This window comes from Cydia strobilella, chromosome 4 (genome assembly GCF_947568885.1).
Source record: "Cydia strobilella chromosome 4, ilCydStro3.1, whole genome shotgun sequence".
Taxonomy (NCBI): domain Eukaryota; kingdom Metazoa; phylum Arthropoda; class Insecta; order Lepidoptera; family Tortricidae; genus Cydia; species Cydia strobilella.
The window spans coordinates 23626834-23639938 of NC_086044.1; the positions used below are offsets into that span (position 1 = coordinate 23626834).

Here is a 13105-nt window from a genome sequence, read left to right on the forward strand (position 1 = left end):
GAGCGCGGGCGAACAGCCTCAGCGAGTGCGGTTCGGCCGGCTGCACGTTCTGGACGCGGTTGGACAGCTCGAACTCCACCGCCCCCGTCTCGAGTCGCACCGCCGAGTTGCTCGGGGTCGTCGCTGTCAGCTGGACACGCTGTTCACACGACATTAGTACCTGAGCGCGGGCGAACAGCCTCAGCGAGTGCGGTTCGGCCGGCTGCACGTTCTGGACGCGGTTGGACAGCTCGAACTCCACCGCCCCCGTCTCGAGTCGCACCGCCGAGTTGCTCGGGGTCGTCGCTGTCAGCTGGACACGCTGTTCACACGACATTAGTACCTGAGCGCGGGCGAACAGCCTCAGCGAGTGCGGTTCGGCCGGCTGCACGTTCTGGACGCGGTTGGACAGCTCGAACTCCACCGCCCCCGTCTCGAGTCGCACCGCCGAGTTGCTCGGGGTCGTCGCTGTCAGCTGGACACGCTGTTCACACGACATTAGTACCTGAGCGCGGGCGAACAGCCTCAGCGAGTGCGGTTCGGCCGGCTGCACGTTCTGGACGCGGTTGGACAGCTCGAACTCCACCGCCCCCGTCTCGAGTCGCACCGCCGAGTTGCTCGGGGTCGTCGCTGTCAGCTGGACACGCTGTTCACACGACATTAGTACCTGAGCGCGGGCGAACAGCCTCAGCGAGTGCGGTTCGGCCGGCTGCACGTTCTGGACGCGGTTGGACAGCTCGAACTCCACCGCCCCCGTCTCGAGTCGCACCGCCGAGTTGCTCGGGGTCGTCGCTGTCAGCTGGACACGCTGTTCACACGACATTAGTACCTGAGCGCGGGCGAACAGCCTCAGCGAGTGCGGTTCGGCCGGCTGCACGTTCTGGACGCGGTTGGACAGCTCGAACTCCACCGCCCCCGTCTCGAGTCGCACCGCCGAGTTGCTCGGGGTCGTCGCTGTCAGCTGGACACGCTGTTCACACGACATTAGTACCTGAGCGCGGGCGAACAGCCTCAGCGAGTGCGGTTCGGCCGGCTGCACGTTCTGGACGCGGTTGGACAGCTCGAACTCCACCGCCCCCGTCTCGAGTCGCACCGCCGAGTTGCTCGGGGTCGTCGCTGTCAGCTGGACACGCTGTTCACACGACATTAGTACCTGAGCGCGGGCGAACAGCCTCAGCGAGTGCGGTTCGGCCGGCTGCACGTTCTGGACGCGGTTGGACAGCTCGAACTCCACCGCCCCCGTCTCGAGTCGCACCGCCGAGTTGCTCGGGGTCGTGGCTGTCAGCTGGACACGCTGTTCACACGACATTAGTACCTGAGCGCGGGCGAACAGCCTCAGCGAGTGCGGTTCGGCCGGCTGCACGTTCTGGACGCGGTTGGACAGCTCGAACTCCACCGCCCCCGTCTCGAGTCGCACCGCCGAGTTGCTCGGGGTCGTCGCTGTCAGCTGGACACGCTGTTCACACGACATTAGTACCTGAGCGCGGGCGAACAGCCTCAGCGAGTGCGGTTCGGCCGGCTGCACGTTCTGGACGCGGTTGGACAGCTCGAACTCCACCGCCCCCGTCTCGAGTCGCACCGCCGAGTTGCTCGGGGTCGTCGCTGTCAGCTGGACACGCTGTTCACACGACATTAGTACCTGAGCGCGGGCGAACAGCCTCAGCGAGTGCGGTTCGGCCGGCTGCACGTTCTGGACGCGGTTGGACAGCTCGAACTCCACCGCCCCCGTCTCGAGTCGCACCGCCGAGTTGCTCGGGGTCGTCGCTGTCAGCTGGACACGCTGTTCACACGACATTAGTACCTGAGCGCGGGCGAACAGCCTCAGCGAGTGCGGTTCGGCCGGCTGCACGTTCTGGACGCGGTTGGACAGCTCGAACTCCACCGCCCCCGTCTCGAGTCGCACCGCCGAGTTGCTCGGGGTCGTCGCTGTCAGCTGGACACGCTGTTCACACGACATTAGTACCTGAGCGCGGGCGAACAGCCTCAGCGAGTGCGGTTCGGCCGGCTGCACGTTCTGGACGCGGTTGGACAGCTCGAACTCCACCGCCCCCGTCTCGAGTCGCACCGCCGAGTTGCTCGGGGTCGTCGCTGTCAGCTGGACACGCTGTTCACACGACATTAGTACCTGAGCGCGGGCGAATAGCCTCAGCGAGTGCGGTTCGGCCGGCTGCACGTTCTGGACGCGGTTGGACAGCTCGAACTCCACCGCCCCCGTCTCGAGTCGCACCGCCGAGTTGCTCGGGGTCGTCGCTGTCAGCTGGACACGCTGTTCACACGACATTAGTACCTGAGCGCGGGCGAACAGCCTCAGCGAGTGCGGTTCGGCCGGCTGCACGTTCTGGACGCGGTTGGACAGCTCGAACTCCACCGCCCCCGTCTCGAGTCGCACCGCCGAGTTGCTCGGGGTCGTCGCTGTCAGCTGGACACGCTGTTCACACGACATTAGTACCTGAGCGCGGGCGAACAGCCTCAGCGAGTGCGGTTCGGCCGGCTGCACGTTCTGGACGCGGTTGGACAGCTCGAACTCCACCGCCCCCGTCTCGAGTCGCACCGCCGAGTTGCTCGGGGTCGTCGCTGTCAGCTGGACACGCTGTTCACACGACATTAGTACCTGAGCGCGGGCGAACAGCCTCAGCGAGTGCGGTTCGGCCGGCTGCACGTTCTGGACGCGGTTGGACAGCTCGAACTCCACCGCCCCCGTCTCGAGTCGCACCGCCGAGTTGCTCGGGGTCGTCGCTGTCAGCTGGACACGCTGTTCACACGACATTAGTACCTGAGCGCGGGCGAACAGCCTCAGCGAGTGCGGTTCGGCCGGCTGCACGTTCTGGACGCGGTTGGACAGCTCGAACTCCACCGCCCCCGTCTCGAGTCGCACCGCCGAGTTGCTCGGGGTCGTCGCTGTCAGCTGGACACGCTGTTCACACGACATTAGTACCTGAGCGCGGGCGAACAGCCTCAGCGAGTGCGGTTCGGCCGGCTGCACGTTCTGGACGCGGTTGGACAGCTCGAACTCCACCGCCCCCGTCTCGAGTCGCACCGCCGAGTTGCTCGGGGTCGTCGCTGTCAGCTGGACACGCTGTTCACACGACATTAGTACCTGAGCGCGGGCGAACAGCCTCAGCGAGTGCGGTTCGGCCGGCTGCACGTTCTGGACGCGGTTGGACAGCTCGAACTCCACCGCCCCCGTCTCGAGTCGCACCGCCGAGTTGCTCGGGGTCGTCGCTGTCAGCTGGACACGCTGTTCACACGACATTAGTACCTGAGCGCGGGCGAACAGCCTCAGCGAGTGCGGTTCGGCCGGCTGCACGTTCTGGACGCGGTTGGACAGCTCGAACTCCACCGCCCCCGTCTCGAGTCGCACCGCCGAGTTGCTCGGGGTCGTCGCTGTCAGCTGGACACGCTGTTCACACGACATTAGTACCTGAGCGCGGGCGAACAGCCTCAGCGAGTGCGGTTCGGCCGGCTGCACGTTCTGGACGCGGTTGGACAGCTCGAACTCCACCGCCCCCGTCTCGAGTCGCACCGCCGAGTTGCTCGGGGTCGTCGCTGTCAGCTGGACACGCTGTTCACACGACATTAGTACCTGAGCGCGGGCGAACAGCCTCAGCGAGTGCGGTTCGGCCGGCTGCACGTTCTGGACGCGGTTGGACAGCTCGAACTCCACCGCCCCCGTCTCGAGTCGCACCGCCGAGTTGCTCGGGGTCGTCGCTGTCAGCTGGACACGCTGTTCACACGACATTAGTACCTGAGCGCGGGCGAACAGCCTCAGCGAGTGCGGTTCGGCCGGCTGCACGTTCTGGACGCGGTTGGACAGCTCGAACTCCACCGCCCCCGTCTCGAGTCGCACCGCCGAGTTGCTCGGGGTCGTCGCTGTCAGCTGGACACGCTGTTCACACGACATTAGTACCTGAGCGCGGGCGAACAGCCTCAGCGAGTGCGGTTCGGCCGGCTGCACGTTCTGGACGCGGTTGGACAGCTCGAACTCCACCGCCCCCGTCTCGAGTCGCACCGCCGAGTTGCTCGGGGTCGTCGCTGTCAGCTGGACACGCTGTTCACACGACATTAGTACCTGAGCGCGGGCGAACAGCCTCAGCGAGTGCGGTTCGGCCGGCTGCACGTTCTGGACGCGGTTGGACAGCTCGAACTCCACCGCCCCCGTCTCGAGTCGCACCGCCGAGTTGCTCGGGGTCGTCGCTGTCAGCTGGACACGCTGTTCACACGACATTAGTACCTGAGCGCGGGCGAACAGCCTCAGCGAGTGCGGTTCGGCCGGCTGCACGTTCTGGACGCGGTTGGACAGCTCGAACTCCACCGCCCCCGTCTCGAGTCGCACCGCCGAGTTGCTCGGGGTCGTCGCTGTCAGCTGGACACGCTGTTCACACGACATTAGTACCTGAGCGCGGGCGAACAGCCTCAGCGAGTGCGGTTCGGCCGGCTGCACGTTCTGGACGCGGTTGGACAGCTCGAACTCCACCGCCCCCGTCTCGAGTCGCACCGCCGAGTTGCTCGGGGTCGTCGCTGTCAGCTGGACACGCTGTTCACACGACATTAGTACCTGAGCGCGGGCGAACAGCCTCAGCGAGTGCGGTTCGGCCGGCTGCACGTTCTGGACGCGGTTGGACAGCTCGAACTCCACCGCCCCCGTCTCGAGTCGCACCGCCGAGTTGCTCGGGGTCGTCGCTGTCAGCTGGACACGCTGTTCACACGACATTAGTACCTGAGCGCGGGCGAACAGCCTCAGCGAGTGCGGTTCGGCCGGCTGCACGTTCTGGACGCGGTTGGACAGCTCGAACTCCACCGCCCCCGTCTCGAGTCGCACCGCCGAGTTGCTCGGGGTCGTCGCTGTCAGCTGGACACGCTGTTCACACGACATTAGTACCTGAGCGCGGGCGAACAGCCTCAGCGAGTGCGGTTCGGCCGGCTGCACGTTCTGGACGCGGTTGGACAGCTCGAACTCCACCGCCCCCGTCTCGAGTCGCACCGCCGAGTTGCTCGGGGTCGTCGCTGTCAGCTGGACACGCTGTTCACACGACATTAGTACCTGAGCGCGGGCGAACAGCCTCAGCGAGTGCGGTTCGGCCGGCTGCACGTTCTGGACGCGGTTGGACAGCTCGAACTCCACCGCCCCCGTCTCGAGTCGCACCGCCGAGTTGCTCGGGGTCGTCGCTGTCAGCTGGACACGCTGTTCACACGACATTAGTACCTGAGCGCGGGCGAACAGCCTCAGCGAGTGCGGTTCGGCCGGCTGCACGTTCTGGACGCGGTTGGACAGCTCGAACTCCACCGCCCCCGTCTCGAGTCGCACCGCCGAGTTGCTCGGGGTCGTCGCTGTCAGCTGGACACGCTGTTCACACGACATTAGTACCTGAGCGCGGGCGAACAGCCTCAGCGAGTGCGGTTCGGCCGGCTGCACGTTCTGGACGCGGTTGGACAGCTCGAACTCCACCGCCCCCGTCTCGAGTCGCACCGCCGAGTTGCTCGGGGTCGTCGCTGTCAGCTGGACACGCTGTTCACACGACATTAGTACCTGAGCGCGGGCGAACAGCCTCAGCGAGTGCGGTTCGGCCGGCTGCACGTTCTGGACGCGGTTGGACAGCTCGAACTCCACCGCCCCCGTCTCGAGTCGCACCGCCGAGTTGCTCGGGGTCGTCGCTGTCAGCTGGACACGCTGTTCACACGACATTAGTACCTGAGCGCGGGCGAACAGCCTCAGCGAGTGCGGTTCGGCCGGCTGCACGTTCTGGACGCGGTTGGACAGCTCGAACTCCACCGCCCCCGTCTCGAGTCGCACCGCCGAGTTGCTCGGGGTCGTCGCTGTCAGCTGGACACGCTGTTCACACGACATTAGTACCTGAGCGCGGGCGAACAGCCTCAGCGAGTGCGGTTCGGCCGGCTGCACGTTCTGGACGCGGTTGGACAGCTCGAACTCCACCGCCCCCGTCTCGAGTCGCACCGCCGAGTTGCTCGGGGTCGTCGCTGTCAGCTGGACACGCTGTTCACACGACATTAGTACCTGAGCGCGGGCGAACAGCCTCAGCGAGTGCGGTTCGGCCGGCTGCACGTTCTGGACGCGGTTGGACAGCTCGAACTCCACCGCCCCCGTCTCGAGTCGCACCGCCGAGTTGCTCGGGGTCGTCGCTGTCAGCTGGACACGCTGTTCACACGACATTAGTACCTGAGCGCGGGCGAACAGCCTCAGCGAGTGCGGTTCGGCCGGCTGCACGTTCTGGACGCGGTTGGACAGCTCGAACTCCACCGCCCCCGTCTCGAGTCGCACCGCCGAGTTGCTCGGGGTCGTCGCTGTCAGCTGGACACGCTGTTCACACGACATTAGTACCTGAGCGCGGGCGAACAGCCTCAGCGAGTGCGGTTCGGCCGGCTGCACGTTCTGGACGCGGTTGGACAGCTCGAACTCCACCGCCCCCGTCTCGAGTCGCACCGCCGAGTTGCTCGGGGTCGTCGCTGTCAGCTGGACACGCTGTTCACACGACATTAGTACCTGAGCGCGGGCGAACAGCCTCAGCGAGTGCGGTTCGGCCGGCTGCACGTTCTGGACGCGGTTGGACAGCTCGAACTCCACCGCCCCCGTCTCGAGTCGCACCGCCGAGTTGCTCGGGGTCGTCGCTGTCAGCTGGACACGCTGTTCACACGACATTAGTACCTGAGCGCGGGCGAACAGCCTCAGCGAGTGCGGTTCGGCCGGCTGCACGTTCTGGACGCGGTTGGACAGCTCGAACTCCACCGCCCCCGTCTCGAGTCGCACCGCCGAGTTGCTCGGGGTCGTCGCTGTCAGCTGGACACGCTGTTCACACGACATTAGTACCTGAGCGCGGGCGAACAGCCTCAGCGAGTGCGGTTCGGCCGGCTGCACGTTCTGGACGCGGTTGGACAGCTCGAACTCCACCGCCCCCGTCTCGAGTCGCACCGCCGAGTTGCTCGGGGTCGTCGCTGTCAGCTGGACACGCTGTTCACACGACATTAGTACCTGAGCGCGGGCGAACAGCCTCAGCGAGTGCGGTTCGGCCGGCTGCACGTTCTGGACGCGGTTGGACAGCTCGAACTCCACCGCCCCCGTCTCGAGTCGCACCGCCGAGTTGCTCGGGGTCGTCGCTGTCAGCTGGACACGCTGTTCACACGACATTAGTACCTGAGCGCGGGCGAACAGCCTCAGCGAGTGCGGTTCGGCCGGCTGCACGTTCTGGACGCGGTTGGACAGCTCGAACTCCACCGCCCCCGTCTCGAGTCGCACCGCCGAGTTGCTCGGGGTCGTCGCTGTCAGCTGGACACGCTGTTCACACGACATTAGTACCTGAGCGCGGGCGAACAGCCTCAGCGAGTGCGGTTCGGCCGGCTGCACGTTCTGGACGCGGTTGGACAGCTCGAACTCCACCGCCCCCGTCTCGAGTCGCACCGCCGAGTTGCTCGGGGTCGTCGCTGTCAGCTGGACACGCTGTTCACACGACATTAGTACCTGAGCGCGGGCGAACAGCCTCAGCGAGTGCGGTTCGGCCGGCTGCACGTTCTGGACGCGGTTGGACAGCTCGAACTCCACCGCCCCCGTCTCGAGTCGCACCGCCGAGTTGCTCGGGGTCGTCGCTGTCAGCTGGACACGCTGTTCACACGACATTAGTACCTGAGCGCGGGCGAACAGCCTCAGCGAGTGCGGTTCGGCCGGCTGCACGTTCTGGACGCGGTTGGACAGCTCGAACTCCACCGCCCCCGTCTCGAGTCGCACCGCCGAGTTGCTCGGGGTCGTCGCTGTCAGCTGGACACGCTGTTCACACGACATTAGTACCTGAGCGCGGGCGAACAGCCTCAGCGAGTGCGGTTCGGCCGGCTGCACGTTCTGGACGCGGTTGGACAGCTCGAACTCCACCGCCCCCGTCTCGAGTCGCACCGCCGAGTTGCTCGGGGTCGTCGCTGTCAGCTGGACACGCTGTTCACACGACATTAGTACCTGAGCGCGGGCGAACAGCCTCAGCGAGTGCGGTTCGGCCGGCTGCACGTTCTGGACGCGGTTGGACAGCTCGAACTCCACCGCCCCCGTCTCGAGTCGCACCGCCGAGTTGCTCGGGGTCGTCGCTGTCAGCTGGATACGCTGTGGTATAAATAATTCTCTAAAGTAAACTTTAAATCCCAGCACCTCCACCAATTCCTCGATTTATCCTCATATTTTCATTTGAACTTATGTAAAATAATAAACTTCTAAATTCAAAAATAAAACGATTTGTTTTCTATCAATCTTTGCAAAAACCGAACATCAAAGAAGCCGAACGTACACTAAAAAAATTTTTTGTTAAACTGAAGTGTCAATGTTGAAAGTCAAGAGTAAACTTCATATTGCATACCTTGATTCTAATAAGCAAGGAGAAGAGTATCCTGTTAAGAGCTGAAGTGGAAGCTTCCTCCTCATTCCAGAGCGGTACTGGCTTTTCACCGCCGTACACTTTCTGAACCACTTCGTTTACTTCCTGTAACATTACATACAGTCAGTTACATATTATCATATGGATCACTGTTATGCTGTGAAATGTAATGAATAAAAATAAATAAATAAAAAACTACAAGAATGAACGAGAAACGAGAAACGACTCAACCTCAACAAGGAGGTGCTGACTGCGACTCAACAGGTGTTCGAGAAGGTTAGTCTAACGTAGTTAGTCTAAGTGTCCGGGGCGTGCGGGGCCTCGGGCGCCTCCTGCCTCCTAGTGGTATACTCGCCTTCATGAACACCTTCTGCACGAACACCAGGTGGTTGAGCAGGTCGGTGGACAGCGTGTGCTCGAAGAGGCCGATGTCGGCCGTGGCGTACAGGTAGCGGCCGGCGCGCAGCACCACGCCCGGGGCGTCCGGGGCGTCCGGGCCGTCCGGGGCGTCCGGGGCCAAGGGCGCCTCCTGCCTCCTAGTGGTATACTCGCCTTCATGAACACCTTCTGCACGAACACCAGGTGGTTGAGCAGGTCGGTGGACAGCGTGTGCTCGAAGAGGCCGATGTCGACCGTGGCGTACAGGTAGCGGCCGGCGCGCAGCACCACGCCCGGGGCGTCCGGGGCGTCCGGGCCGTCCGGGCCGTCCGGGGCCAAGGGCGCCTCCTGCCTCCTAGTGGTATACTCGCCTTCATGAACACCTTCTGCACGAACACCAGGTGGTTGAGCAGGTCGGTGGACAGCGTGTGCTCGAAGAGGCCGATGTCGGCCGTGGCGTACAGGTAGCGGCCGGCGCGCAGCACCACGCCCGGGGCGTCCGGGGCGTCCGGGCCGTCCGGGCCGTCCGGGGCCAAGGGCGCCTCCTGCCTCCTAGTGGTATACTCGCCTTCATGAACACCTTCTGCACGAACACCAGGTGGTTGAGCAGGTCGGTGGACAGCGTGTGCTCGAAGAGGCCGATGTCGGCCGTGGCGTACAGGTAGCGGCCGGCGCGCAGCACCACGCCCGGGGCGTCCGGGGCGTCCGGGCCGTCCGGGCCGTCCGGGGCCAAGGGCGCCTCCTGCCTCCTAGTGGTATACTCGCCTTCATGAACACCTTCTGCACGAACACCAGGTGGTTGAGCAGGTCGGTGGACAGCGTGTGCTCGAAGAGGCCGATGTCGACCGTGGCGTACAGGTAGCGGCCGGCGCGCAGCACCACGCCCGGGGCGTCCGGGGCGTCCGGGCCGTCCGGGCCGTCCGGGGCCAAGGGCGCCTCCTGCCTCCTAGTGGTATACTCGCCTTCATGAACACCTTCTGCACGAACACCAGGTGGTTGAGCAGGTCGGTGGACAGCGTGTGCTCGAAGAGGCCGATGTCGGCCGTGGCGTACAGGTAGCGGCCGGCGCGCAGCACCACGCCCGGGGCGTCCGGGGCGTCCGGGCCGTCCGGGCCGTCCGGGGCCAAGGGCGCCTCCTGCCTCCTAGTGGTATACTCGCCTTCATGAACACCTTCTGCACGAACACCAGGTGGTTGAGCAGGTCGGTGGACAGCGTGTGCTCGAAGAGGCCGATGTCGGCCGTGGCGTACAGGTAGCGGCCGGCGCGCAGCACCACGCCCGGGGCGTCCGGGGCGTCCGGGCCGTCCGGGCCGTCCGGGGCCAAGGGCGCCTCCTGCCTCCTAGTGGTATACTCGCCTTCATGAACACCTTCTGCACGAACACCAGGTGGTTGAGCAGGTCGGTGGACAGCGTGTGCTCGAAGAGGCCGATGTCGGCCGTGGCGTACAGGTAGCGGCCGGCGCGCAGCACCACGCCCGGGGCGTCCGGGGCGTCCGGGCCGTCCGGGGCGTCCGGGGCCAAGGGCGCCTCCTGGACATACGGGATTCCATCACTGGTACATTATTGGAGATACAGGATAAAATTTTAGTGGGACACCGTGGGGAACTCTGAAATCATGGCACATACAACAAAACTGTCGTGTAACCCTCATGTCAGCCGATAGACGTCCACTGCTGGACATAGGCCTATTTCATATTTTTTCATATTTCATATTTATTTATTGCAACCATGGTTTTATAGGTATTACAAATTCTTGGTAGTTCCACATGGACCCCGTGGGGGCATAGCAATATTACATGCATACTTAGGATCTAATCTTAAATCTATGTGTATAATATAAAAGTAGGTCAATTTAGTAGTTTCTATACATATAAGCAGAATTGAATCAGATAATTGTCAGTGTATTAAATACAGGAATAAACGGGCAAATAATTATTATTAAGTGATGTCAAATTATATAAGTATTAAAATAATAAGAATGTAAATGTTTTAGAAATAGGATTAATATTAGAGTGCAATATGTCAATAATTTGATTCAATTTAACCTTATCTACAATATTATCCAAATTTAAAATTTAAAATTAGTGCACAAAAATAGTGGTGTTACTAATCAAACGGATCTGTAAAAAAATCTTCTAGAGTGTAGTAGCATTTGTCAATCAAGTAAGTTTTAAGTGTAGTCAAGAACGTTTTGTTACATTGTTCTGCTTTTATAGTGTTATCTATTCTGTCTGCCTCCCCCAAGGCTCGCCACTCCGACCCATCCTGTGCCGCTCGCAACCACCGAATTCCCGCGACCTTCACCAGGTCGTCGCTCCATCTCGTTGGAGGCCTACCGGCAGTTCGTCTTCCGGTACGCGGACGCCACTCCAGAACCTTCCGGCCCCACCGGCCATCAGTTCTGCGAGCAATGTGCCCCGCCCACTGCCACTTAAGGTTTGCAATTCTGCGAGCTATGTCGGTGACCCTAGTTCTCCTGCGGATATCATCATTTCTGACTCTATCACGCAAAGAAACCCCGAGCATAGCTCTCTCCATTGCCCTTTGCGTGACCTTGAGCCTTCTTATGAGGCCCATCGTTAGCGCCCACGTCTCAGATCCGTATGTCATCACTGGCAACACACACTGGTCAAAGACTTTTGACTTAAGGCACTGCGGCAATTTGGACGAAAAGATACCTACTGTGGAGCTGTGCGTGTAACCCTAGCCTTAGATAAATGACAGACTAGTAATAACATTAAATAATTCATACCTGTCCATTGGGAGCATCTTCTAGAACGCGGGCGGCCACATGAGCGGCGGGGAGCGCCACGATGGCTGACGACGGGATGTTCGCCTCCGATACCTGACAACAAACGCATCTTTAGTTTTGAAGATGGGACGGAGACGGGAGATTAGAAATGATGTCATTGCAGACGACACATGGTCAATTATCATTTATGAACTAACAGCGACCGATTGATTAGCATATTTTGCATAATATTATAGCGTGATCACCACTCCTGACTGAGCTGGAACATTTAGACCGCGGGCCAGGAGCATATATCGTCAGTCATCGCCTCCCGGCTGATACTTTGTCAGATGATAGTTTAGATGCTATCATGAATTTCAAAAATAGTCAGCCGGTTGTAGCGCGGTTGAAAGACCGTCAGCTGTCCACATGCACATGTAAAAAATACGCGCCTTACCACTCGCAAAGTATGCGTAATGCGTAATCCGTTTATTGAAACCCCTGTTAAATATGCGTTGTAATGTTATGTGTAAGTTTTCTTTTGGTTCTTCTTTTGTTATAATGTGCCACGAATAAACTATTTCTATTTCTGATGAACTATCATAAAAAGGTAAAGCGCTTATTTTTTACATGTTCAGCTGAAGTTCTTTCCACCGGCTGACGATTTTTGTTATTCACAATAGTATCTTAGCTATCATCTGTCAAGGTATCAAACGGGAGGCGATGAATATTTTTTTTTAAGTTTTTCGGTGGCTGCCATTCCTCAGCCCACCAACGGAGCGGCAGCTGACGTCCAGGAGGGGTCATCATATATAGCCGTTAACCACTATACGAGTTATCGTCCGGGAGGCGATTGGTCAAGGAAATCTGTTCCTGGCTCGCGGTCTAAATATGTCGCGCTCGAGAAAATACTCTCATCTCCATGGGTAAACACCCATCACTATGTTAGAAAAAGATGAAATGAAATGAAATTTATTGATGTATATTGAGAATATTGCTATTCTAGTAGTCTCACCTTTTCTGGCGTACAAAACATTTCAGGACGACACACACAAAAAAGATGGGTAGGTGGTCTATATCGGTCACGATGCAGGGACGGCGTGCTCGTGTAAGGGACGCAGACCACTGCAAAGATGTGACGTTATCTCACCTGTAATTTAGTGACGAAGCTGAGCGAGTGTTGCGGTAAGTTCACTGTAAAATGTGCCTTTCTTCCGGATACGCCCGAACTTTGGACGTGCTCCATTTTGTACTGGGCCTGGAGCGACGGCAACAGAGCCGCCGTGATGCTCAAACTCTGGACATAGAAAGATGAGTGTTCAGTTTATACTGACAAGTCTTATTAAGGAAGTTTCAAGAAAATAATGTAAACGATATAACATATGTGTCATCATGGCACGCGCGAGAAAAACAAAAGGTTAAATTAGTGGAAGTCGTGTGCCGGAGACCTCGCACGGCTGCCTTACTTTGAAAAAAATGTAATCGACCATTATTTCATGTAATAATTGAATTTACTCCTAAAATTTCACAAGAATCTTTAATAGAAATGCGACCCGGAGAAGAGAGCCGAGGGTGCGGGTGCGACCGGCGCACGGCACGGAGAGTCTCGTGCGCGACAGGGTAGGTACAAGGTACAGGTACAGGTAGCGTG

The 13105-nt window shown here is 60.1% G+C and overlaps 1 protein-coding gene across 1 annotated transcript in view; it reads right to left on the minus strand.

Moving 5' to 3' along the window:
- LOC134740941 (bridge-like lipid transfer protein family member 1) overlaps positions 1–13105 on the minus strand; it is a 110723-nt gene that overhangs the window by 71411 nt on the left and 26207 nt on the right. Inside the window, exons 30-34 of the mRNA XM_063673598.1 lie at positions 12605–12751; positions 11476–11568; positions 10080–10253; positions 8328–8450; positions 7937–8077 (exon numbers count right to left, since the gene is read on the minus strand). Of these exons, the coding sequence (XP_063529668.1) occupies positions 7937–8077; positions 8328–8450; positions 10080–10253; positions 11476–11568; positions 12605–12751 (678 nt within the window). The remainder of the gene's footprint in view (positions 1–7936; positions 8078–8327; positions 8451–10079; positions 10254–11475; positions 11569–12604; positions 12752–13105) is intronic.